Below are 23,771 nucleotides of genomic sequence, written 5' to 3' on the forward strand. Positions count from 1 at the left end.
ATTATACTTGCTACCTAAAACCCCCCAGCTTTCCTCAGCTGCCTTTTGCCATGTTGTACAAAAACAAAACACCTATTGCCATAAATGGCATGCAAACCCACCCACCCTCTCCCTCTCTCTCTCTCTCTCTCTAAACTCTCTCTCCCCTCCCCCTAAAACCTCAAATACCCGGTCCTCGCGGACCAGCGCTAGCTCAGGCGGCCTCCAGCTCGGCGCCTCCGCCTGCTGAGTCTCCACTACTGCTCATCTGTGGGATGGAGCAGAAACTGACGTTGACAACTCCGCCACCGTCGTCGTCGGAGGTCATTCGGTATGCTCTGAGGGCTGGTTTCAGAACAGCCTGCTACGAGGATCATTTCCGGGCGGGGGTTGCGGCGAGAGGTCTCCGTTACAGTACGATGTAAGCCTCCCTTTCGTTCTTTCTGCAGTGTTCCCTTTCCTTCTTATTTTTCTGTGTTTATATGTTCATCTGCATTCGGACTCTTCAGGTTTCCCTTTCCAAATTAAAATTTTTATTTTATTTTCTGAATTTTGCTTTTGCCTTTTCTTTTTAGTTTTTATTCTTCTGTTTTTGGAAACTGTAGTCGCTCATGGCGTTTTGGGACCCAAAAATCATTTGAGGTTCTCAAAACCCCTTTCTGATTCCAAACGATGATGAAGAGCAAACAACTATTAATTGATGTTTCCCAAAACCCATTTCTCTACCGTTTTTGTAAATCTGAACCAGGAATATGTTCATCTAAAAGGTGTTGAGGTTGGGAAAAAACTTTTGATGTTTCTCAGAACACGTTAAAACACGTTTCTGAGTACCAAGCAGAAACCTATTGATGAAAGTTTCGGTGAAATAGGTCTTGGCTTGCTTTTGCTACATATATATATTCAGTACTACAGAAATGTTTTCTGGGAAGAACGTCATTCTTTCTGCATTTTCTGAGTCTCGGTTTTCTTGGTAAACCGTTGGTATTGTTCTTGTTTTTTCGTTATCTGTTGTGTGGTGTTTTACAATTTCACTTGGTGGCTGTAGGTGTCGATTACCCCTGAAGTTGCATCGGAAAAGATCAACAGGGATGTCATTGATCAGCGTGTAAAACTTTACAAGGAGTCTCGCCTAGGCAACAGAATCCCAGCTTATGATGGCATGAAAAGTATTTATACAGCAGGGCCCTTACCATTTGCCTCCAAAGAGTTTGTGGTCAAGTTGGCCGAGAAAGATGGCCGTGAGGATTCCTCTGCTGCTGCTGCTGGTTCCAAAAGGAACATTTGTATGAGAGTTATTTGTGTCCTGTTTTCATTTTTGTATGTCTTTTTTTATTTTTGTATGTTTTTTTAATTGTTGTGGTTTTCTGAATGTTGTCTTGCAGGAGGGACAGAGAATTCAAGGTCACTCTAAAATTGTCTAGCAAACCCGACTTCTATCAGCTCCAACAGTTCCTGCAAAGCCAGCAGCATGAGTCGCCCCAGGAGGAAACTCAAGTGCTGGATGTTGCTCTAAGGGCCGCAACTCCGGAAAAGTAAAGTCTCCGGTTGATAGAAAAACATAGGTTTTACTTTGGCCCTGTACGTGTTGTTTCCTTACTAGTGACAGTTTGAGCGTTGTCATTTCTATCACAGGTACTCGTCTTTCGCCACTGAGCTTGGGCAGAAAGGTGGTGATCTTGGTGAAGGTCAGGAATACAGGAGAGGGTTTTCCCAGAGTCAGTTTGGGCTTTCGCTCAATATAGGTATAATTTTGCCCTGTTTTGGTAACCATACAAAGTTAAGTAACAAAAGTGTTGTGACCTAACTCTTTCTATTCATATATTTGCAGATGTATCGGCCAGAGCAATTTATGAGCCTATTATGGTAACTGAGTTTGTCAAAAAACTTTTGAGCGACAGACAACTGTCAAGGCCTTTGCCTGATCGTGATCGTTTGAAGGAATTCGCCATTTTCGTTTCAATTTGTGGCATGCAGTTTTGATAGTTAACTTATCTAAAAGTAAAGCTATATAATCAAAATACAATGTGATTCTGTTGAGTTGATAGTTTGTACTTAATTTCTACTTGTCTCAACAACAAAGTTCAAGCTATTTATACAAGTTATAGGTTATATTTATGCAGATTTGCTTGCTAGTATTTATGTTCACTGGGTTTTGAAGATGCATTTAGTTTTAGCATGTAATCATTTGCTTTTATTTTGAATTGACTAATATATTCAGAGTTCTGTGTATTTACTTATGTTTGTCCACAAATAGTTACTTAAAAATATTTTATTTAAGCAAAGCTGATTGAAATTCTGTTACTTACAGGAGAAAAAGCCCTTAAAGGGGGTCGAGGTACCGCTTTCTTATGAGAGCATACCGGTTATGAAATCACTGGGGTGTCAGTTGAACCACAGAGCAAGTTGAAGTGAGTCTTGTAATCTTTACGTTTATGCTAATGTATTGTTTGTATGTATATGGATTGTTGTCGTACTTGATTTGCTGGAAAAGAAAAAAAATCAAATTGAGTTATGATTGTATTCCATGGTAACAGAACATGAAAAATTCTCTCCCTCGTTGATTCATAACTTATTATCCATCTCTGCATTTTAGGTTCACTCATGAGAGGTACAATATTGGGCTAAGGGATGTGGCAATGCCTGCACTTCAATCTGGGAGGGATTCAAAACCTGCTTATTTGCCAATGGAGGTACCTTTCTCGACCAATTCATTTTCCTGCGTGATTCTATTCTATGTACGGTAGCAGTATTTAGGACATAATCTACTTATTTATCTGTTTGGCAGCTTTGCACCATTGGTTCTGGGAAGCGGTACTCAAGGCTGAATGAGAGACAAGCAACAGCCCTTCTGAGAGCAACTTCTCAAAGCCCTGGAGATAGGGAGCGAAGCATATATCAGGTCTGGCTGTGAATTTATCTTTTCAATCAATAGGAAGCTTTTCCTGATCTAGATGGTTTTCATCTTGTTTCTGTATCTGTACAGATGGTTAAACACAATGGTCACAATAAAGATGAGCTTATCCAACAGGAATTTGGAATGAATATAAGAGAAGATATGACTTTAGTTAATGCTCGTGTTCTGTGGCCACCTTTGGTAATTATTAGTTTCCAATTTTGTTTGAATAGTGCAAGTGTTTTTTTATTCATCTTTTTCCCTTTGCTGGTGTTTGAATTGATGACAACAGCTGAAATACCATCACACTGGTTGTGAGAAGTCTGAAAATCCACTAATGAGGCAATGGAACATGATCAACAAAGTGTGGTATTGGTTTTTAATGTGTTTTGACGGATCTGTGTGTATGTTGAACTCCAGTTCATACGTGTGAAATCTTTAATGCATTTTGAGGGCAGTTACCCATGATTTATGCAACTGAAGGGGTTTGAGGGTAGTTTAACAAAGTTTTTGCAATTTAAGTGGCTTTGCAGACAGCACTTTCACTTGTACATATGAATAATGGATTTGTAAACATTATAAGATACTGTCTTTTACTGCTTTTGTGATATGTGGTGCAGCATGAAAATTGAAAAATTATTCATATTGGAATTTTGATTTCTGATTAGTTTTAATATATGCCGGTTCTGTAGAAAATGTTTAACGCTGTTCGAGTGGATTTCTGGGCATATGTTGATTTTTCCCTATTGGACCAAAGTTTTAACTTCCGATTCTGTGAGGATTTGGTCAGTCTGTGCAACATCAAGGGAGTGGTATGAATCTAATCCTTAACTTCCTCCTCCTTCTGCCTTGAATTGTTTTTTGTTGATTTCATAACCAAATTGTTTTCTTCCTAGCATTTCCATCCGCAACCTTTACTTCCGCATCAATCAGCTCATCCTGGGAAAATAGAGAGGGTGCTCGGAGATATCCATAAGATGTCTAGCAAGCAACTTGAAGAAGTTGGACAGAAGGGAAGGCATCTTCAGTTGTTAATTATCATTTTGCCTGATGTCACTGGATCATATGGTGAGCAGTAAATCTATGAACAAAAGGTGTCTTGTATTTCAAATTTTCAAGATATTCAAGCTTAAAATCTGTCATATTGATTCCTTGCAGAAAAGATGATAAAACGATTCTGGGAAAGTGAGTTAGGAGTCGTATCTCAGTGCTGTCAGCCTATAGCAGCATCAAGGCTCAGCAAACAATATTTAGAAAATTTGTCGCTCGAGATAAATGTGAAGGTTCGTTTTTTATGTATTGTCCATTTGTCCTTCACATTACTTATTATCTTCCATGAGCATTGAAATATTGACACAACATTTGAAACTGTTGTAGTTTGGTGGAAGGAACACTGTTGCCATTCGAAGAAGGATTCCTCTAGTTAGTGACATCCCCACAATCATCTTTTCTGTGGATGTTATCCATCCTCAACAGCAGTCTGTCAATGTAAGTTCAGTTGTCTATTTTGATTTGTTTTTAATTAAAATTCACAACGTGTTAACGTGTTAATTTATTCCAACAGGTGGTGGCGTCAATAGATTGGCCACAGATAATCCAAGATCTTTATAGTGTAAACCAGGACCCTAACAATGGTCTTGTTGGACGAGGAATGATCAGGTAATTGGGCCAACAATTGTTTCTTTTTTTTTTTTCCTTCAAGATAGTTGTGAGTACGTTTTCTTAGCATGATAATTTTGATTATGGTAGGGAGCATTTCAGAGCATTTCGACAAGAAACTGGCCGTAAACCAGAGAGAATTATCTTGTACATGTAAGAATTGTTTTTTTTGTGGTCAAGCAAAATGACACAGCACTCTACTAACATTTGTTTTGATGTTTGCTTGACAGAGACGGAGTTAGTGAAGACCAATTTTGTCAAGTTCTGCTGCATGAAATGGATGCTATAAGAAAGGTACACTAACTATTAGAATGCTAGAATTATTTTTTTAGGATAAGCAAATTTTTTAAAACATTTGTTACTACTTTACCAGACTTGTCAATCTCTGTAGGAGGGATATCTGCCACCTCTTACTTTTGTTGTGGCACAGACTGGTAAGAGTGGCAATTTTCAACCCGTTACAAATTTTAGATGCATTGAGATAATAGTAAATTTGATGCTTTTCCATTTTGTGCATTGAGTAATTGTAAAATTGATCCTTTTCCATTTTGCTCTTTAACTATCTTTACCGCTCTTGCTGACACCCAGTTTTGTCATCCGAGGGAGTTCAACTTTTATCTCAACAGCCATGCTAGCATTCAGGTATTACTTGTGTTGTTGATTTATACATGCCAATTTTGTTTTTGCGGTAGTTTGTGCTGATTTAGGGCTTATTTGGCCTTTCAATTCTTGATATTATTTTTCTCATAAAGGGAGGCAAATATATATACTACATACTTGATTTACAAGGTAAGAATATGCAATAATATTTACCCTAATTCTACGGACTCAAACGGGTAACAAATCCCCCTAATTACACACAAAAGTCAACTTACTTCAATCGTTTACCCTCTTCTGAGCATGTATCCGTGCTCTCTTCGCTGCTAAATATGAAATCTAAGTTATGCTATAGTTTGAATTGCTATATTCTATTCGTGTAGGGAACTAACATGCCTACGCACCACTATGTCATGTATGATGAAAACAAATTCTCCCCTGATTGCTTGCAAGTGGGAACAAACAACATATGCTACAAGTAAGCATTTAATAATTTCAACTCGTCTCTCTAGCTTTTGCACTTATGCGAGGAACTTTGAAGATAACAGTTTTTTTGCCGACTTTCTAATCGTATGTCATATAATTTTTCAGTTATAAGGGAACCACCCTTATTCTTATCATAAGGCCTAATTATATCGTGATGGGGGCGGATTCTCGATTCAGCACTAACAGTGGGACCCTCTTAATATCTTCAAACATGTGTATTTTGAGCGAACATTCGGGCAATAGAGCTTTTATATGTGGGAACATATATGAAGCTAGAAGGTTAGTTGATCATGCGGGCCTGAATACATGCATAGGTAGGAAAACAACCCATAAGGGTATAATTAAAGCATGCAATCGATTCAAAAGGAGAAAATATGTATGGAAGGCTTCTCCATGCTTGCTTGCACAGGCACAAAGGCATCTATGATCAACATAGGGTGCAGGAAATTCATGTAGATAAGTGTCCGAAAACATATGGATGTTGTGAACGAATTGTCAGTCATCGTGGTGTTGCACACTTGGATTTAGGCATATATGTCATAGGAACTGGACAACGCTTTGCAATTCATCAGTTGGCTCATAGCTTATCACATGTCAAAGATAATATCTATTATCATAATTATCTCAATATGTCAGAGATAGTAGGATCGTACAATAAACCAATTGAAGAAAAGACAGCCGAAGAGAGTGTACTCGAGGTGCTTTTCATGGCATCTTTAAGAGATCCGAGTACATATCCCCATTTTGAGACCCATATGATTACTAAGGAAGGGCTAGTAAGAAGAGTCCTATGCACCTTTATTGAAGCTTGCATCAGATTTGAGCACATTGCTACACAGATGCTTGATGACAAGAACCTTGTGTTTAATCTGTGTCATAAAGCATCTGTGTAGCAATGTGCTCAAATCTGATGCAAGCTTCAGTAAAGGTGCATATGACTCTTCTTACTAGCCCTTCCTTAGTAATCATATGGGCCTTAAAAGGGGGACCTGTACTCGGATCTCTAAAAGATGCCATGAAAAGTGCCTCGAGTACACTTTCTTCGGCTGTCTTTTCTTCAACTGGTTTATTATAGGACCCTATTATCTCTGATATACTGAGATAATTATGATAATAGATATTATCTTTGTCATGCGATAAGCTACGAGCCAACTAATGAATTGCAAAGCATTGTCCAGTTCCTATGGCATATATGCCTAAATCTAAGTGTGCAACACCACGATAACTGACAATTCGTTCACAACATCCATATGTTTTCGGACACTTGTCTACATGATTTGCCTGCACCCTATAGTTGATCATAGATGCCTTTGTGCCTGTGCAAGCAAGCATGGAGAAGCCTTCCATACATATTTTCTCCTTTTGAATCGATTGCATGCTTTAATTATACCCTTATGGGTTGTTTTCCTACCTATGCATGTATTTGGGCTTGCATGATCAACTAACCTTCTAGCTTCATATATGTTCCCACATATAAAAGCTCTGTTGCCCGAATGTTCACTTTGAAGATATTAAGAGGGTCCCACTGTTAGTGCTAAATCGAGAATCCACCCCCATCATGATATAATTAGGCCTTATGATAAGAATAAGGGTGGTTCCCTTATAACTGAAAAATTATATGACATACGATTAGAAAGTCGGCAAAAAAACCGTTATCTTCAAAGTTCCTCACATAAGTGCAAAAGCTAGAGAGACGAGTTGAAATTATTAAATGCTTACTTGTAGCATATGTTGTTTGTTCCCATTTGCAAGCAATCAGGCGAGAATTTGTTTTTGTCATACATGACATGGTGGTGCACAGGTATGTTAGTTCCTTACACGAACAGAAGATAGCAATTCAAACTATAGCATAACTTAGATTTCATATTTAGAGGGCACAAATACAAACTCAGAAGAGGACAAACTATTGGAGTAAGTAGACTTTTGTGTGTAATTAGGGTGATTTGTTACTCGTTTGAGTCCCTAGAATTAGAGTAAATATTATCGCATATTTTTACCTTGTAAATCAAGTATGTAGTATATATATTTGCCTCCCTTATGAGAAAAATAATATCAAGAATTGAAAGCCCTAAATCAGCACAAACTACCACAAAAACGAAATTGGCATGTATAAATCAACAACACAAATAATACCTAAATGCTAGCATGGTTGTTGAAATAAAAGTTGAACTCCCTCGTATGTTAAAATTGGGTGTCAGCAACAATGGTAAAGATAGTTAAAGAGCAAAATGGAAAAGCATCAAATTTATTATTATCTCAATGCATCTAAAATTTGTAACTGGTTGAAAATTGCCACTCTTACCAATCTGTGCCACAACAAAAGTAAGAGGTGGCAGATATCCTCTTGCAACGATTGACAAGCCTAGTAAAGTAGTAACGAATGTATTAAAAAAATTTGCTTATCCTAAAAAAATAATTCTAGCATTCTAATAGTTAGCATACCTTTCTTATAGCGTCCATTTCATGCAGCAGAACTTGACAAAATTGGTCTTCACTAACTCCGTCTCTGTCAAGCAAACATTAAAACAAATGTTAGCCAAGTGTTGTGTCATTTTGTTGACTGTTAGTTGACTTTTACGAATTTTCTCAAAAATCCTCCTAGAGTAATTTCGACGCCCTGAGTCCATTTTTGACATCCATTTAGTGAAATTCTGAAGCTTTGCACATGGTCTCACTTAACAGAAATATGAATGAAATATATGAAAAACTAACGGTAGGGGGGCAAATTGGCTAAAAAAATTAGTTTTGATTCCTTAATTTTCTAATAGAAAAGTTCAGGGAGAAACCAAAAGCTAAGTGGAAGTTCAGAAGGTAAATCGACAATTAATCAACATATCTGGTACATTAAACACTTGGAATTTTTCAATACCATATAACTAAGGAAAACAGTTCAATCACCATCTTTGGTGGACCAATTCCAATTCCAACATAAATTATAGTCAGTATTCCAACTTTCTTCCACAAACCCACATCATTCACCCCCGGACTAAAACAACACACATTAAATTTTTACCCACCGAACCGCACTGGTTTTGATCCTAGTACACACACACCCAAAAAAAAAAAAAAAAACCTGGCATAGAGTTAAACATGTTCCCGTCCCTTTGTTTTGAAGTGATTGGCCTCAACAGCTAGCTCGTTGAGTTGTTGGCAGAGTTGAGCGATTATTATCCGTCATTCAAGCCCCCCAGGAGCAAGTGAGTGAAATCGTTGTTTTCTGGTGGTTCGGGTCTAAAGATATGTTTGTTAGACGGATGATGATCAAGTAAGACAGCCTTGCCACCGTGTGAGGTTCATGTGCAAGGCTCGTTGTAGTGCAAGATGAGTGTCGTTCACTGGGATAGTGGGTTTTTTGTTTTCAAACAAAAGAAAATTGAGAACCAGAGCAAGTGACCTAATGATAAAGGCGTAGACATGGGAGGTTTCGGATTCGATGCTCTGAGCTAGTGAGTCTGCATAATTGTGACTAGTCTGCATAAATACGAATCCAAATTTCAAAAATTAAATGTCATAAGGTCAAATCTAAATATACTTTCCAAATTAACATCATTTATGGAATTGAGAAAGTGACATAAAAATACGATTTCAAATTTCAGTAATTAAATGTCTAGTGTTATAAATGGCAAAAGTTAGAGAAATAAACCTTTGCGAGAGACAGGAGGAAAGCGGATGTAATGTATCACATTGTTTATTTTCGTCATTATAACATAAAAGGATTGCTGGTAAAGAAGGGAAGGAAGGGATATTGATCTTATTGTTTTCACTTCTTTTCTTTTATGTTGCGTGTTGTGATCATGCACGAAATACTCCTTATATAGAACCATATCCGTGATGAACCAAAAAAGTGAAATAAGTGTCTTTCGAAAAACATAATACAACAACAATGCTACTATTCTTAAATTTTCCTCACTTTTCATCTTTGGCTAAAAACACGTAGGCATTCATTCCACAACTTTTACAACATCTAGATCATTTCTAGATTACTTTCTAAATTAACGTCATTTTCGGATTTACTTTCCAAATTGAGAACCTTAGAAAGATTTCATTTCTAATACATAGGGCTGCTATGGGTCATTTTCGAATTTACCCATTTATGTCCATGTCGTATTATTTACGTGTCGTGTTGTCATTGTTTCGGCCAGACAAATTAGCGAGCTTGGAATTGGGCTCCCAAGCAGCCCATGGTCTTTCTATAACTAAAAATTTGTACCAATGTATTAAACTAAAGGTCAAATTACATAACTTTTCTCAAAACAACTCACATATTCGCAGCATAACTACAAAAAGAAGAAATCTTAAAACAGATTCTTCATTCGCCTTCCAAAGCGCTACATAAATTTAACATGTAAGACAAACCTATAGGTGCATCAGAATTCCTCAAGTTCAGTGTAGAACTGTTTTTTTTTCAAGGTGAAAACACAGTATCAACGCGTTTGTTCGGCCGAATGTTTCACAAGAACATCAATTATGCGGCCTGGACATGCACACCGGACCTCGAACCTTCAAATGAATCTGCTAATCCGGCCACAAGAGGAACAATATGAGCTCTCTTTTATAGCAGTCCATGCACTAATTTCACATGCTTTCACATTCAAATCTGAATCAGCTAGCTTCAACTCTTGACTGCTCGCACATCGCCACTTCTTCCAGGGCTGTCCAGCTCCTCATCCACTTTTTCGAGTTCTCCAAGTTCAACCTTCTTCGCTGGGACTTCAGCATCCACTGCAGTGTCAGGTACCGGCTGAACCACGGGCTCCTCTGGTACACCTGAATCAATATCGGAGCTGCAAGGTATAGCCTTGGAGGGAACTGGTATCATTTCAACAAATGGGGACAGAAGAGAATCATCGTCATCAGAAGAGGTCGAATCTGCTAAAATTTCTTTTTCACTCACTGCGCGGGGATCAGCTTGAGGCTTTCTAGAACCTTTCCGTGAAAGTGCACGCTTTACCGACCTTTCAGCACTTTTGTAGAGACTCTTTGCCATGTCTTTAACATTGCCCTTTCCTGGGCTATCCGAACCACTCTCTCCAGAACTTAAAGCCCCTCCTTTTGAATTTGCCTTGCCAGAAGGAGAGCTACAAAGGCCGTCTTCCACAACAAATTTCACACCAATATTATTTTCATTAACTGCCCTTAGATTCACGCGTGGGGTTTCGAGTGGCTCTTTAAGGGTGCATGAATTATCCTCCTTGGAATTCCTATGGAACACCGAACCGATCTTATGCAGACCCCTGCGAACTGATGCCATTCGCCGTTTATCTTCAGGATTCTCGTCAGTGCTGCTGGTATCATTAACTTGGGATCCAATGCCACTACCATTAGGCTCCCCTTGAATTTGGGTATTAAGTCGTCGACCCTTTCCTTTTCTGGCCTCCCAAGTTTGTGAAACTTCATTTCCTGGGTGATGGACCCATATACCAGTCTCTTTCTTCCCATCAATATCAATCGGCTCAAAATGATCTGCTACCTTAGGAGATTTCCCCGGCGATATAGATGAGAAGGAACCTTTATTACCAGTGTCACAGGCAAAGGAATTTCTTCGTTCTTCCACATCTGGCTTTTCCTGAACATCTGGACAGTCATCTGACTCATCTCCCTTTGTATGAAAGCGGTTCAAGTCAAGCCCCTGAAGATTTTTCTGTTCCTGAAAAAATCTTATCACTCAGATGTCGTAGAGAATTGAGAATTCTAATTTGTTTCAATTATGAAAATAGACAGAGACAGAGGGAAAACAGAAACTAAAACAATTAGATGATTCATTGAGATTCTCAAATTGTGAAGATACTTTTTCGAAGGAGCGGAGCGCCATGCACACTTGAGCATCCTGTGGAAGCATTGCATTCTAATTTATGCAGCAACTAGAACGATCGATCTCTTGACTTTGATTTCCTAATGGACATTATCAATAGAACTAGTTGAGAAGAAAGAAAAAGTTACCTTCCCATTTTCGTCAAGTATGGTTACTGCAAGATGCAGCCTCCCAGCCTTCTGAAGAGGCAACCACATGTCATGCCTCCCGCCATTCCTAAGATTGCCAATGTTAATGGAACAGTCTCTGGATATAGAAGAAGTGTCAGTTAATCGTACAGATACAACAGCACCTACAGGATAATTTAATAGAAAATCAAAGCACAAGAAGGTAAATGGCTTCCAAACTCATTTAATTTGTGATTGTGATCATTTAATCTCTATGTCGGTAATCCTTAAATCTAATAGTTACTATAGCAATATTATTTGCAAATATTTGAAGACTTAGGCATGCTACGGAACATAATATATTAAGGAAGTTCAGAAACAAACCCAAGGGTGTCATCAACAAATATGTCCTTGTCCTGAACTTCTATAGCTAGCACATTTGGTGAATCCCAGGTGATAATGGGGATCTTAAATTCCTCGTGCCATTTTGGAGTCAGCGTTTTCTTTTGTATCTTAGTTTTGAATTGGTAAACACCCAAATGACCCTTCACATAAGGGTCAGCGAATCCTGAAAATAAAGATCTGTATCAAATACAAAAAAGAAACATCTTTCTTGTGTTAGTTAAAAAACCTTCTTGTACTGGAAAACAAATAACTAACCATTTAGATCGGAGGCTTTCATGTCAGATGCTTCAATAACTTCTACTCTCACATAAGCAACAGGATCCTTCTCATCCACAGAGAACCAGCTTTCTGTCATTCACATGAACACAGTAATTGAAACATTTTAGAAAGTGCATGAGTGAGAGGAACTAATATCACAAGGGGACTGAATGCATGTGAATCTAGCAATAAATGCCTCCACACCACATGAAATTTGATTAACATAAGTTTTATACTTCCCAAAGGAAGATCCTGTTAATCGTGTGAAATACTAAAGATACATTATGCGGCCCTTACCCTGTTCCGGTGAAGTAAATTTCTCCATGTCAACGACCAGCATATTAGGCTGCAAAAAGATATAGATAATAGATTAATAACATTTCCAGATCATCTTGCTGACTATGAGGTGTAATATCCAACAGTCCCATCATTTGTCATTCGAACAAGCTTATTTTTTTGTCTACTAGATCACGTGGAATTTAATCAACTTGATATACTATTTGAAAGGAATGAAACATGTACGGAAGGAGAGAACTATCGCGAATAGTTTTCTGAAATCTGAAATTTGCAACAGATACAAATGGAAATCTAGGCCAGTGGGTTTTCGGCCTAATGAAAAAGGACTCCATTGTAACGTGCAAGGAGGTGTCTAGACTCTGAACTGATGTCTTTGCATTCAAGACAACCATTGGATGGCCAAGAATTATATATGGAGTGTCAAAATCCAAATAGTTTACCTGAACAAGTGTCTGCTCGAAGGCAACAGAGAGAAGCTTATCCTGGGAAACGGAATCAACAAAGGAGAGAGTCAGAGATCGGTAAACACAAAGACAGAGTGAGTGACCGATGAAAGGGGAGACTTAAGAATATATCTGCATAAAATATGATAAAAGCTTACCAGCCAGCCATCAATCCCAGGGAGTTCCGTAACATCAAGCCCATGAGTGAAAATAGGCTTGACAGTCATTTGAAAATATGGAGGCTCAACGAAGCATAACCGCACACGGCCTAGGAAAGGCCACTTGCAAAGGAACCTCACCCCAATCAGGACCTACAAAAGAAAAAGAAATTCACAGCTTTGTCACATGCCATTTCCCCTTAAAAAAAAAAGGTTTTTCAGTATGCCACCAAAGGGCAGAGGCCAATCCTCTTAACCATTCTTAGTTAACGACACTAACCAAACCAACTCAATAAGGTAACATGGATCATCTAACATAAGTCATAAGCTTTTTTAGCCTGAGATAATCCATTAGACCTAAAACTCAAATGTTAGTTCTAAAAAGAAGAAAAACAAATAAGGCATACATGTCAGAATTGAAACACAAAAAACGCTAAAAAGAAACATTCCCATCACATCAGTGTTTAAATGCAGAGATTATACATAAAGTGGTACAAATCAGAACTAATAAGTTGCAAAGATCAATCGCAAAGTTAATTCTCATGGAGGCACCACATGAAACAATACTGCATAGGCTTCTATGTCTATCTTGTTTAACATACTATCTACATCCTGAATTACAAGCTTCCTTAACTTTAAACCGATTTAAGATCCATCCTGATTCCTGAATTACAAGTTAGGCAAACCCATACCTTCCCTTCAACATGCATGCCTGTAATATGCAACTTTGCCCAGATTCCAAAACCTAGTCTTTTCCTCAGTTTCACAGCTAGAATTCCAAGCATATCATCAGCTGTCAGAAAATTCATCCCCAACTCCAGAACCTGCATTATTACAATGTATTACTTCGTGTTGGCTGAATTCTAGAACGAAAGCCAAGAAGAGCACATGAAAATACTGGTCCAACATGCGGGAGAATGCTAACTCTTACCAAGTGGTCATCATCAGTAGATTGGCGAAGAACTCTCATCTCTGTGAACATAGGTGGGTTTCTTCCCAAGTAAAGATGCTGTACTATAGCTTTACCCTGCATATGTATAACCATATAGATTTTTAGAACTAGTTTACCGTACATACAAACAGCTGAAGTGATCACAATACACTATGGGGCAATCAAAATACCATAAAAAAATCCGAGTCCTCAAAAGAGAGAGCACTTTAGACTAAAGTGACCAACCCAAACTAATAGGAGCAATCAAAACTAGAGTATTGAACATGAATAAATCAGAAGATAAAGTCATACAACAGTCCACGGTTTGTACTTCTCCAAAAACCAAGGTATGATAGGGAGGAGAACTTTCTGTGAAGCAATCTGTTCCATACATATTGGCCATATCTTTTCAACTGCATGGTTCAACCACCGCACGGTCTCGGAATCAGAAAGTACCTGAAGTATCGGACAAGGCAAGGAAAAAATGACATGAGATATTGCACTGCGAAACTAATTCAACCATAATTCGAAAACCCAAATTCAATTTTTGAATAACTAAGATAATTTCCCAACAAAAGTGCAAAGCATAGATATTCAAAAGAGTTCAGTTTGACTTTATATACAAGAACCTTTCTTATGGCGGGTCGTCTTTCTTTTAATTGCTTCTCACTTGAACAATAATAAAGATCAACAAAGACTCTTTTACTCAATGTACTAATCACTGATAAAGTAATCAACCATACAAAAGGGAAAACTAAAAATTACCCTTCTCTGATTAGCCTGTTTTCTTTCCTCAAATTGTAATTTCTTCCGCAATCTCATAACATACCGCTCATGAACCTGTCGAAAACAGAAGCAAAAGTGCTTATTAAGTATTGAAATTGCACATCCAAATCAATACCATTTATCAAATCACATTACATATAATTGACAGGAAGAACCAATGAAAAAGGCCAACTTTGTGCTTGATTCTAATCCCTTGCATAAAGAGAAAGAGCCATAATTTACTTTTCTTGCTTTAATTAGTTTCCTAAAACAAATTTAACCCCTTTAACAAAAAAAGATTAATGAATTCAAGAGAAAAAAAGCAGTAATAAGGAAGAGCAGTGATTCCATACCAGGTAGAGATAAATGAGAGAGATGAAGTAAGCAACTGGGTGGCAGCAATCGAAGTGAGAGAGAAACCAGATCACCATTAACACAATCCCCACATGGTGTATCAGTGTAACTTCTGTTACATCCATCTCTTCTTCTTCTTCTTGTTCAAACCCAAAAGCCAAAAGCAACTTTCCTCTCTCTTCTTTTTGCAAAATTCAAACTTTACTCTCTCTCACCCCAACTAAACCCCTCCCAATAAAACCTTTAAAAAGAATCACCAATTTAGAGTCAACATATCAAAGGACAAATCCAACACTAAAACTAAAAGCTCAAGAAATAGTCTTAAAAGCATTAAAAAGGAACAAAAACCCAGAACGGCAAACTCAAAACCAACAACAAACCATGTAAGTTATTGAAATCTGAGAGCTACCCACTAAAACATTAAGAACCCCAGATTCTTATCAAAACAGAAATTAAAGTAAAAACAACTGATGAAATCAGAAGCTTCACTTCAAAATACCCAAATGAAAAAGTTAAAGCAAAGAGGAATGTTTTTGGTGGCCACAGAAGATGAAACGGAACCTTAGAGCTGAAGTTACCGGCGGGAAGGTAGAGAGAGAAGCAATACGAATTACGACAAAGTGCGGAGGGTGGAGGGTTATATTTGAGGAAGGTTGCTATTGACTGGCTGGCAGTTGGTCGCCACGTCTACGTAACACGTCACCTACGCGTGTCGATAAATCGCTTTTAACTGGATGGATGAGTATTCTTTCTAGATTCTTTTCTTATAGTTTTAGTTAAGTACTATTTTTGTCTAATTTTAAATAAATAAATTTAAAATAATTTCTGATTATACGATGTACGATAAACGGTTAGAATGTGAGAATCTTCACAACTTAGATCTGGATGAGATTCAAATACTAACTAGATAGACGCAAACTGCGCCATATTTTGAAAATGAATCCTGATCCTTGTCGAATCCTCTTTGTGAGGATTCAGGGATGTATGAATGATGTTCGTTCATCATACATTGTGTGATTAAAAAATATTTTAAATTTTTTTTATTTAAATTTAAACGTAAACAATATTTAACAAAAACTGACTGCATAATATACGATGAACATATATGATTTACGAATCCAGAGTATCTAGCAAGGAGGATCCTGTTGGTTGGAAAACGACAAAGAGGGTGTTTTCCCCTGTCTCACGGCACATTTTATAGCCAATTTTTTTGGTCAAATTCGGCCCTCGTGCTTGGAGTATCATCGTCACATCACATGCAAATAGTTGGTTTGATCGTATGGCAGAGATAACAATTGTTCGATGGAACTACCTGCAAATTCTTTTTTATTTTTTAAACTTTTTTTTTTTTGAAATCCTGGTTATCAGGTTAAATCAATTGTAAAAGATTAATGATAAAAAATTAATAAAAATGTGCATAAGGTAAAGATGAATTTCGCATGATTTCCAGGAGCTTTTGCAATCATGTGCGTATATTGTAAAATTAAAAAATTGGCAATGTCTCTTGTTTGAGAATAATTTACATGAAATAGATTCACTCCGTCGTGTCATTTCAGTTCAATAATGCATTATGAGTAATGTTAGGTAAACTAATTTTTTAAATCAAATTTGTAAATCATATAATGTGCAATAATAAATAAGTACGCTAATCGACACTTAAGATAATCCAATCAACAATCATGTTATATAATTTACAAAATTTGATAGTATGGAATTGTGTTTACTGGCTTTAAATTGAGTATTCATTTCTCTCATTTTCCTGTTGGGATTGAAAATCTTGTATTTTACATATTCATACGATTGATTCGTTAAGTTTCCGAAATAATAATTGATAGATGTTTTACCAAGCTGTGTTGAATGTTCACATTCTAACAATTTGTAATTGTTATACGAAATAAGACATTCTCCCCTATTACTCTCCCTCTCCTCCCTTCTCTTTCTCATTAACAGTAATGATTAAGCTCTATTAACATTTTGTATTAACTGCTTTATATACAGAGAGACAAAAAAAAAAAAAAAAAGTGTAAGACAAATGAAGGAAAGGAGGAAAGCCTAGGAGATTAAGAGTGGAGAGAATTATAATCCTTGTTTCACTAAGTCAAACACTACACGTGATTGGATCAATTCACTCACTCCTTGTTTTACTAAGGTAAACATTACATGTGATTCTATCAAGTTGTGGTGGACCGAGGTCCAGATTTGTCGGCAGATGGATATGGGAGAGTGGATTTGGTGGAGTGGGACACCTCCAACGTAAAAGTTTGTCACCTTTCATGTTATATTACCATTGAAAAAATCAAGGGATTTGGATCCTCTCTCAAGCCTAAGAAGAAGATCAGTCTGATCAAGAAGTGTGGATCGTTAGATTTTCATCCAACAACTATAATTAATATAACTTTAAAGGAACTTCCCGTTTGTAGCCGTTCGATAAAAATCTAACGGCTCACACTTTTATCCAACGGTCCACACTACTTGGTTAGGGGGATCCTCTCCTTGGGCTCAGGAGGGGATCCAAATCCAAAATAAAGTATGTAGGGCCAATCATGTCTCAACACGTGGCGAATATGTGTGATATGTTTCCACAAGCATTAGGTTTTCTAATTAGGAACTTTAACAAAAAGTTTTCGGTACTATTTATTTTAATAAAAAATTACATTTTTTTCTCTAAGAGCATCTCCAAAGGAGATGTCAAATTGTCCAAATCAACAATAACAATAACAAAAGACAGCATTAATGTTTTCCAACCGAGAAGGCAAATCTGATGTAGCATGACATGGATTGACATCTCCCCCCTTACTGCCAAATTTGACAGCACCTTCAGATTTTTTAAATTAATTATTAAATACTTTTTATTAATTTTTTATTGGTTTAAAACATTATTCTTTTGTTTCTTTTCATTCCCAATGCAAAAAAAATACATATAAATTATTATTTTATATTTAAAATTTGGCATATCGGTTGGAAAGTAAAAATTTAAAAGATGTCAAAGTGCCACGTAAGCCTTCAAATTTAAATTTTATGTTTAAAATTTGAGTCAATCTTGGTACTATTTACTTATAACATCTTTTTGTCATTTTTGTTAAAACTCAAAATTTTCAATTTTTTTCCCATAGTTTTCATTTTCTAATTTTTGTTTCTCTCTCTAAATCAAATTAATGCCTACATTGAATATATAATAATTGTATGTTGTACTGAATATTTTATAATTTTTATATACCTTTTAGTTACTCCATGCGCATTTCTAATTGTTTGTTAATTCCTTTCGCAGTCAACTCAACCCATTTATATACAGAGCTTGGTCAAAACGGATTTTTCCACAGCTTCATAATGTATGATTAGCTGCCAAACTTTTTATGTTGACAGATGTCTAAAAACTGCGCAATAAAGTGAAATTTAATAATATCTTTTCCGTCCTTTATTGTCAACTTTGACTTGGCAAAGGCCGGTCCTCTTAGTCACGTATGCAATGTCCTAGACAAACAAGTTTTAATTTTGATTGGTATCTCAGTTAAGTCATGTAAAGCTTCTCCTATTATTCTGGTTCTTTGGCATGGAAAGAGATCTGCTCTAGATTTTTTTCATCAAATTCTACATATCAAGTGATCCGGATTCTTGAAATTTGATCTAACGGGTAAAATTATTATAATTTTTAAAAAGAATCTCTGTTTTTAGCCGTTTAATCAACTTTCAGAAATCCGGATCACTTAATCTGTGAACTTTGGTGGAAGATTTCAGGAGAGGATCTGTCCTCTCCTTTCCCTTTGGTATCCTCTCCTTGTAGTTAATTTAGCTCGAAAGAGTTGAACCGCTGAAAGTGGTTTACAAAATAGTATTCCATATTTCGTTAAAAGTTTGCGCATGAGCCGACTAAGCTCATCACATCCGCTCGTTTTTAAGCTATAAAATGGAAGGCTGGGATTTAATTGTGTTTGGAGGCATGCGCGTCCCATGCGTGCACCAGAGAAACCTCTTCAACCTGCTCCTCGATCTACAAATTTTTAGTTTCTTTTTGTTTTGGATATTTTGGATATTTTGGCTGCCCAAGCCCATTGAAACTCCAGCCAAAGGGCCCACAGTAGGATAAGGCATAACAAGTAACATTCAAGCCTCCTCATAATTAAGTTTATTTCCTATAAAAAAAAGAAAAAGAAAAAAAAAAGGTTGCTGACATTACAAAAATTAATTGTCTACTCTAAGTTTTTTAGTTTTAAAAAGAAAAGTACTCATATGACGAGTGTACAATTGGATTTTTCGAGTACCAATAGCAGTTTGTTATTAGTAATAATTTTTAATTTATTGGCCAGTGAATTCACTTAATTTATTCCTCTTTTTGTCCTTTTTTTGTTGAGAAATTTTAGAAATTTGATTTTCACACCCTTTTTTTATTTTTTTACTATAAGACTAAATAAAATCTAACAAAAACAAAACATAATATTACACATAAGTGTAGAGAAAGAAAAAAAAACGGTGTGTTTATCACTTCCTAATTTTAGTCTCTTTTCAAGTACAAGAACAAGCAAACGCCAACAAATGGGACTCACTATTAGGTTATCAACTTGGGAGACAAAAATAGATAGATAAGTTTAGACCTTAAAAAGTTTATACCCATTATTTGGTGGTAAATGCCTCAACTTAGTCGAAGAAGGTCTTAAGTTTAAGTTACATTGTTCAACTCTAATAAAATATTAATAGCGACTAGTTCATTATGGAGACGTAACTCTATTGTTGAGTATTCGATTAAAAAAACAGTTATTCTAATTGCATTTAAATTTAAATTTGACTACAAAACTTAACTATAAAACGCATGTACTTAATACAATCACTTATTCACAATCAGATATAATCACCGATCACATGCCCAAATTTACATTTTCACCCTTTTCTTAGCATTCACACAACATGAAAACGAAAGAAAATTATTAACTTGTCGACTTGCTCCGACAGCTCCCACCCACCTCGCAAGTTCGAACCACCAACGACCAAAACTCCGAACTCCAAATCAAAATCACACAAACAGAAAGCTCGAAAACCAATAATTGTAACTTGAAAATATGGGCGAAGACGAAAAGGAGAGAGGAGCATCAAGTGATCATCATCATCACCATCCCCCTCCGCCACCCGAGTACGGAACTTTCCAAGGAGTAGCCAACTACCCACCACCGCCTCCGCCGACGGGATTCCCTCAGCCGGCGCCGCCGCCGGGAGCCGCTAACCCTTCAGCTTCTCATCCTGAAAGCTACCCTTATGGATATCAAACCGTTCCTGGTATGCTTTAGAGCCTCTATCTCTTGTTCTGTTCTTCATTTGATTGATGATACTTTGTTTTCTCGATTGGTAAAAACGAGAGTTTAAAAATGATATGTTTGTGAATTCAATTTGTTTTTCTGGTTGGAATTATTTGACTTATTTAGTCACTGCAACAACCCTTTTGATTTTTATGAACAGAACAACTATGGGTTTAAGTTTTAAACAATCTCAGTTACGCTGCTAGTGATTAGATCAGTTTTGTAATGATGTCATTAGGGTTTTTTTTTTATTTTATTTTATTTTTTAGTGGGAATTTTGTCGTTGAATGACTTGATATGTATTTTTGTTGCTTATTCCATTTTGTGCTTTGTGTTTTATCTGGATCTTCATTTTCTGTTGTCATAGATGTCGGTTTCTTAGCCGTGTAATTGGATTGCTCTGTTTATTGTTCTAGGTTATGCGGTTGCTGAAGGGCGACCTGTAAGAGAGCGTCGCCTTCGTTGCTGTGGTTGTGGACTTGGCTGGTGCTTGTAAGTTTGCTTCTTTAAAATTTAAATGGCTTTGTGGAAGTTGATTGATATGAGGGTTATGACAATGTTCTGTAGTTATAAGAAAATGAAGGTTTCAATCCTGATGTATAGGTTAAGGGCTTAATATTATTGACCCTTAACTGATAATTTCAACTAGTCTAGCATGGTAGGATTTATATCGTGGTAAGTAGGACTGGCCACAACTGAAGATAAGATGAGAGAAATTGGTTAAGGTGGTTTGGACACGCGAATCAAAGACCTACAGATGCTCTGGTTAGAAGATGTGACAATGAGACGGAGGATCATATCAAAAGGGATAAAGGAAGACCTAGGAAGACTTTGAAAGAGATGGAGTACTTGGAGCCAACGGAAGACTTTGAAAGAGACTTTAAGAAAATACATGGAGTACTTGGAGCTAACAGAAGATTTGGCGCAAAACCGAACGCAATGGTGTTCTAGGATTCACATAGCTGATTCCACTTAGTAAGATAAGGCTTGGTTGTTGCTGTTTGTTGTAGTCTAGCATGGTAGGATGATATTTAAGTATTGGATCTTTAATCAAGAAGTTGCAATCGCTGATCGAGCTTCGTAGTGTTCTAATAGTTTTAGAAACATGAAAACGGACAAGAAATCTACATCATCAACAGAAAAACTCTTGATTTTATTGTGCAGAGTTGTTTTCCATTGTGGAAAATTGTCAAAAATAGAATAGGTTCAATTTGAAGGAAAGATTTGAGATTTGTAGAAATTCAATAAGCACGAGAAATGGCATTTGCGGCATGAATTGAAAAAAGATAGTGTTTCAATAGGGACTCTGCCCTCATTTTGATATCATTGACTATGATCGTGTTTTCTGTTCACTGCTTAGAAAGAAACTGAAACTAGCTCCCAGGCTTCCTTATAAGCAAAATAATAGGATACGTACATTGTATTTTCGGTTGTCTTGCAACTATCAAGCTATCTATAACATCAGTAAAGACTTGTTAACTTCCTGCTCTTTCTTTTGCAGGTTTATCATCGGTTTCTTCCTTGGTACCATCCCTTGGTATGTTGGTGCAATTATCCTAATTTGTGCTAGGAATAGGATGGACCCCCGAGAGAAACCAGGATATATCGCTTGCGCAGTTGGTGTGAGTAACTCTTATTTCCTTTCATTTGGATTTTTGGAACAACGTACTCCACTTTTTATGTTTTATCTACCTCCAAATTTCTTTTGTTTGTCAAATACTTACCTCGTTGCCAGTCTAGTCGTCTTATTTTTATCCTCTATTCCTTTTTTCTAATACCACTTTATCTGCAGGCTATTGTTGCAACAATTGCTATTGTACTTGGTGCAACAAAGGGAGGTCATGGCTGGTAATCTCATAGGGAGGAGTTATATAGCTTTGTATGATCGATACATCCACGGGTCCGGATTCTCGGAAGACTATGCATGGATGTCAATCTTCTTATAAGTTATCATGTACTGTTTGAACTTGTGTTAGCCACAATGATATCTGGACTGTTAATATCTGATGATGCTAACTATTTGTTTTGCTCCAATCAAAATGTTAAAGTATGCGTATGTCAATGGGTTGATTCCGGTTCTCGAATGTTTATAACTACGCGAGATTTCCAGTCCTTGTGCAAACATGAGATTTTAGTGAGAGCACTCTAAAAATTATTATTTGTGGGAAATTTACAGGTGTTGTTGCTGGCTTAACATATGAGCGATCTGAAAGCTTATCGTCTCATCGGAGCAAATAGCTTGAAAAAAAAAAGAGGGTAAAGTACAAAAAACTACCTCAACTATTGCGGTCATGACAGTTTCATACCTCATCTTTTAAAATTGACAATGTCATACCGCATCTTTCGAATTTGTGACAATGTCATACCTCCGTCAATTTTTCTGTTAGTTTTTCTGTTAAATGCTGACGTGGCAATAGACGGGGACCACTTTCTATTAAAAAATTAATAAAATATTATTAAAAACTAAAAAAGATATTTAATATTTTTTAAATATTAAAATAATAAATAAAAGTAAAATTAAAAAAAAAAGGGTAAAGTACAAAAAACTACCTCAACTATTGGGGTCATGACAGTTTCATACCTCATCTTTTAAAATTGACAATGTCATACCGCATCTTACAAATTTGTGACAATGTCATACCTTCGTCAATTTTTCTGTTAAGTTCTGACGTGGCTTGATTCGGGACATACTTTCTATTAAAAACTAAAAAATAATTATTTAATATTTTTTAATATTAAAATAATAATAAAAGTAGAGAAAAAAAAAACCATCAGTTTGTCCCTTCCCTCCCCCTCCCCCTCCCCCTTCCTCTCTCTTCTCCCCATCTTCATTTTCTTCCCCTCACCTGCAAACCCAAAAAAATAACAAATATAAAAAAATTTTGAAAACCGAACAACCCCCTGCAGAAGAACAAGAAGGGGAAGGAGGAGGAGGAGGAGGAGGAGGAAGAAGAAGAAGAAGAAGAAGAAGAAGAAGAGGACAAAAAATGAGGAAGGAAAAAAAAAAAAAAATTCCCCCCTATCAACGCTGAAGAAGAAGAAGAAGGGAGAAGGAGGAGGAGGAAGAAGAAGAAGAGGAAGAAAAGGAGGAGGAAGAAGAAGAAGAGGAAGAAAAAATAAAAAAACAAATTTGAAAACCCATCAAAACCCCCCCACCCCCCGCCCCGGCCCCCCCCCGCGCGCGTGCGCGCGGGGGGAAGAAGAAGAAGGAGAAGGAGAAGGAGGAAGAAGAAGTAGAAGAAGAGGAAAAAAAAGAGGAAGGAAATTTTTTTTTTTTTTTTTTTTTAAAACCATCAACTCCCCTGCGGAAGAAGAAGGAAGAAAAAGAAGAAGGAAAAAAAA

At 36.8% G+C, this 23,771-nt stretch overlaps 2 protein-coding genes and 1 pseudogene across 9 annotated transcripts; 2 read left to right on the forward strand and 1 right to left on the reverse strand.

Annotated features, from left to right (window-relative positions):
• The first annotated feature begins 102 nt into the window (after positions 1 to 102).
• On the forward strand, positions 103 to 7,605 carry LOC125478122 (annotated as a pseudogene).
• Positions 7,606 to 9,807: 2,202 nt separating this feature from the next.
• On the reverse strand, positions 9,808 to 15,839 carry LOC103931543 (C2 domain-containing protein At1g53590-like). 8 transcript variants are annotated; one of them, XM_048585519.1, is made up of 14 exons: positions 15,706 to 15,839; positions 15,144 to 15,385; positions 14,791 to 14,865; positions 14,338 to 14,481; positions 14,026 to 14,121; positions 13,787 to 13,918; positions 13,095 to 13,247; positions 12,934 to 12,975; positions 12,494 to 12,542; positions 12,194 to 12,286; positions 11,918 to 12,101; positions 11,555 to 11,672; positions 11,403 to 11,459; positions 9,808 to 11,261 (listed from the first exon to the last, which is right to left on the reverse strand). In XM_048585519.1, exons 2-14 carry the CDS (start codon positions 15,267 to 15,269, stop codon positions 10,227 to 10,229), a joined length of 2,304 nt encoding a protein of 767 aa, XP_048441476.1. In that variant the 5' UTR covers positions 15,270 to 15,385; positions 15,706 to 15,839; the 3' UTR covers positions 9,808 to 10,226. The 8 variants fall into 8 exon arrangements, with proteins under 8 accessions (XP_048441476.1, XP_048441481.1, XP_048441477.1 ...); XM_048585524.1 differs by having other exon boundaries at positions 9,808 to 11,213; positions 11,403 to 11,441; positions 15,144 to 15,750; XM_048585520.1 differs by having other exon boundaries at positions 11,403 to 11,441; positions 15,144 to 15,750.
• A 4,223-nt stretch (positions 15,840 to 20,062) lies between these two features.
• LOC103936514 (60S ribosomal protein L18a-like protein) lies at positions 20,063 to 22,491 on the forward strand. Its single transcript, XM_009346364.3, has 4 exons — positions 20,063 to 20,409; positions 20,846 to 20,921; positions 21,931 to 22,051; positions 22,222 to 22,491. Exons 1-4 carry the CDS (start codon positions 20,196 to 20,198, stop codon positions 22,279 to 22,281), a joined length of 471 nt encoding a protein of 156 aa, XP_009344639.2. The 5' UTR covers positions 20,063 to 20,195; the 3' UTR covers positions 22,282 to 22,491.
• The last annotated feature ends 1,280 nt before the right edge of the window (positions 22,492 to 23,771 follow it).

This window comes from the organism of the source record quoted next, unplaced genomic scaffold (genome assembly GCF_019419815.1).
Source record: "Pyrus x bretschneideri cultivar Hongxiangsu unplaced genomic scaffold, Pyrus_bretschneideri_v1 Contig23, whole genome shotgun sequence".
Taxonomy (NCBI): domain Eukaryota; kingdom Viridiplantae; phylum Streptophyta; class Magnoliopsida; order Rosales; family Rosaceae; genus Pyrus; species Pyrus x bretschneideri.

What these genes read in the sequence shown, in the direction of transcription:
- LOC103931543 (XM_048585519.1), bottom strand. Translation starts at nt 15,269, where the DNA reads ATGGATGTAACAGAAGTTACACTGATACACCATGTGGGGATTGTGTTA. An exon ending in AACAGGCTAATCAGAGAAGG is followed by an intron (nt 14,482 to 14,790) that starts GTAATTTTTAGT and finishes CCGATACTTCAG; the next exon opens with GTACTTTCTGATTCCGAGAC. An exon ending in CTGGGATTGATGGCTGGCTG is followed by an intron (nt 12,976 to 13,094) that starts GTAAGCTTTTAT and finishes TCCGTTTCCCAG; the next exon opens with GATAAGCTTCTCTCTGTTGC.
- LOC103936514 (XM_009346364.3), top strand. Translation starts at nt 20,196, where the DNA reads ATGGGCGAAGACGAAAAGGAGAGAGGAGCATCAAGTGATCATCATCAT. An exon ending in TGTGGACTTGGCTGGTGCTT is followed by an intron (nt 20,922 to 21,930) that starts GTAAGTTTGCTT and finishes TTTCTTTTGCAG; the next exon opens with GTTTATCATCGGTTTCTTCC. An exon ending in ATATCGCTTGCGCAGTTGGT is followed by an intron (nt 22,052 to 22,221) that starts GTGAGTAACTCT and finishes CTTTATCTGCAG; the next exon opens with GCTATTGTTGCAACAATTGC.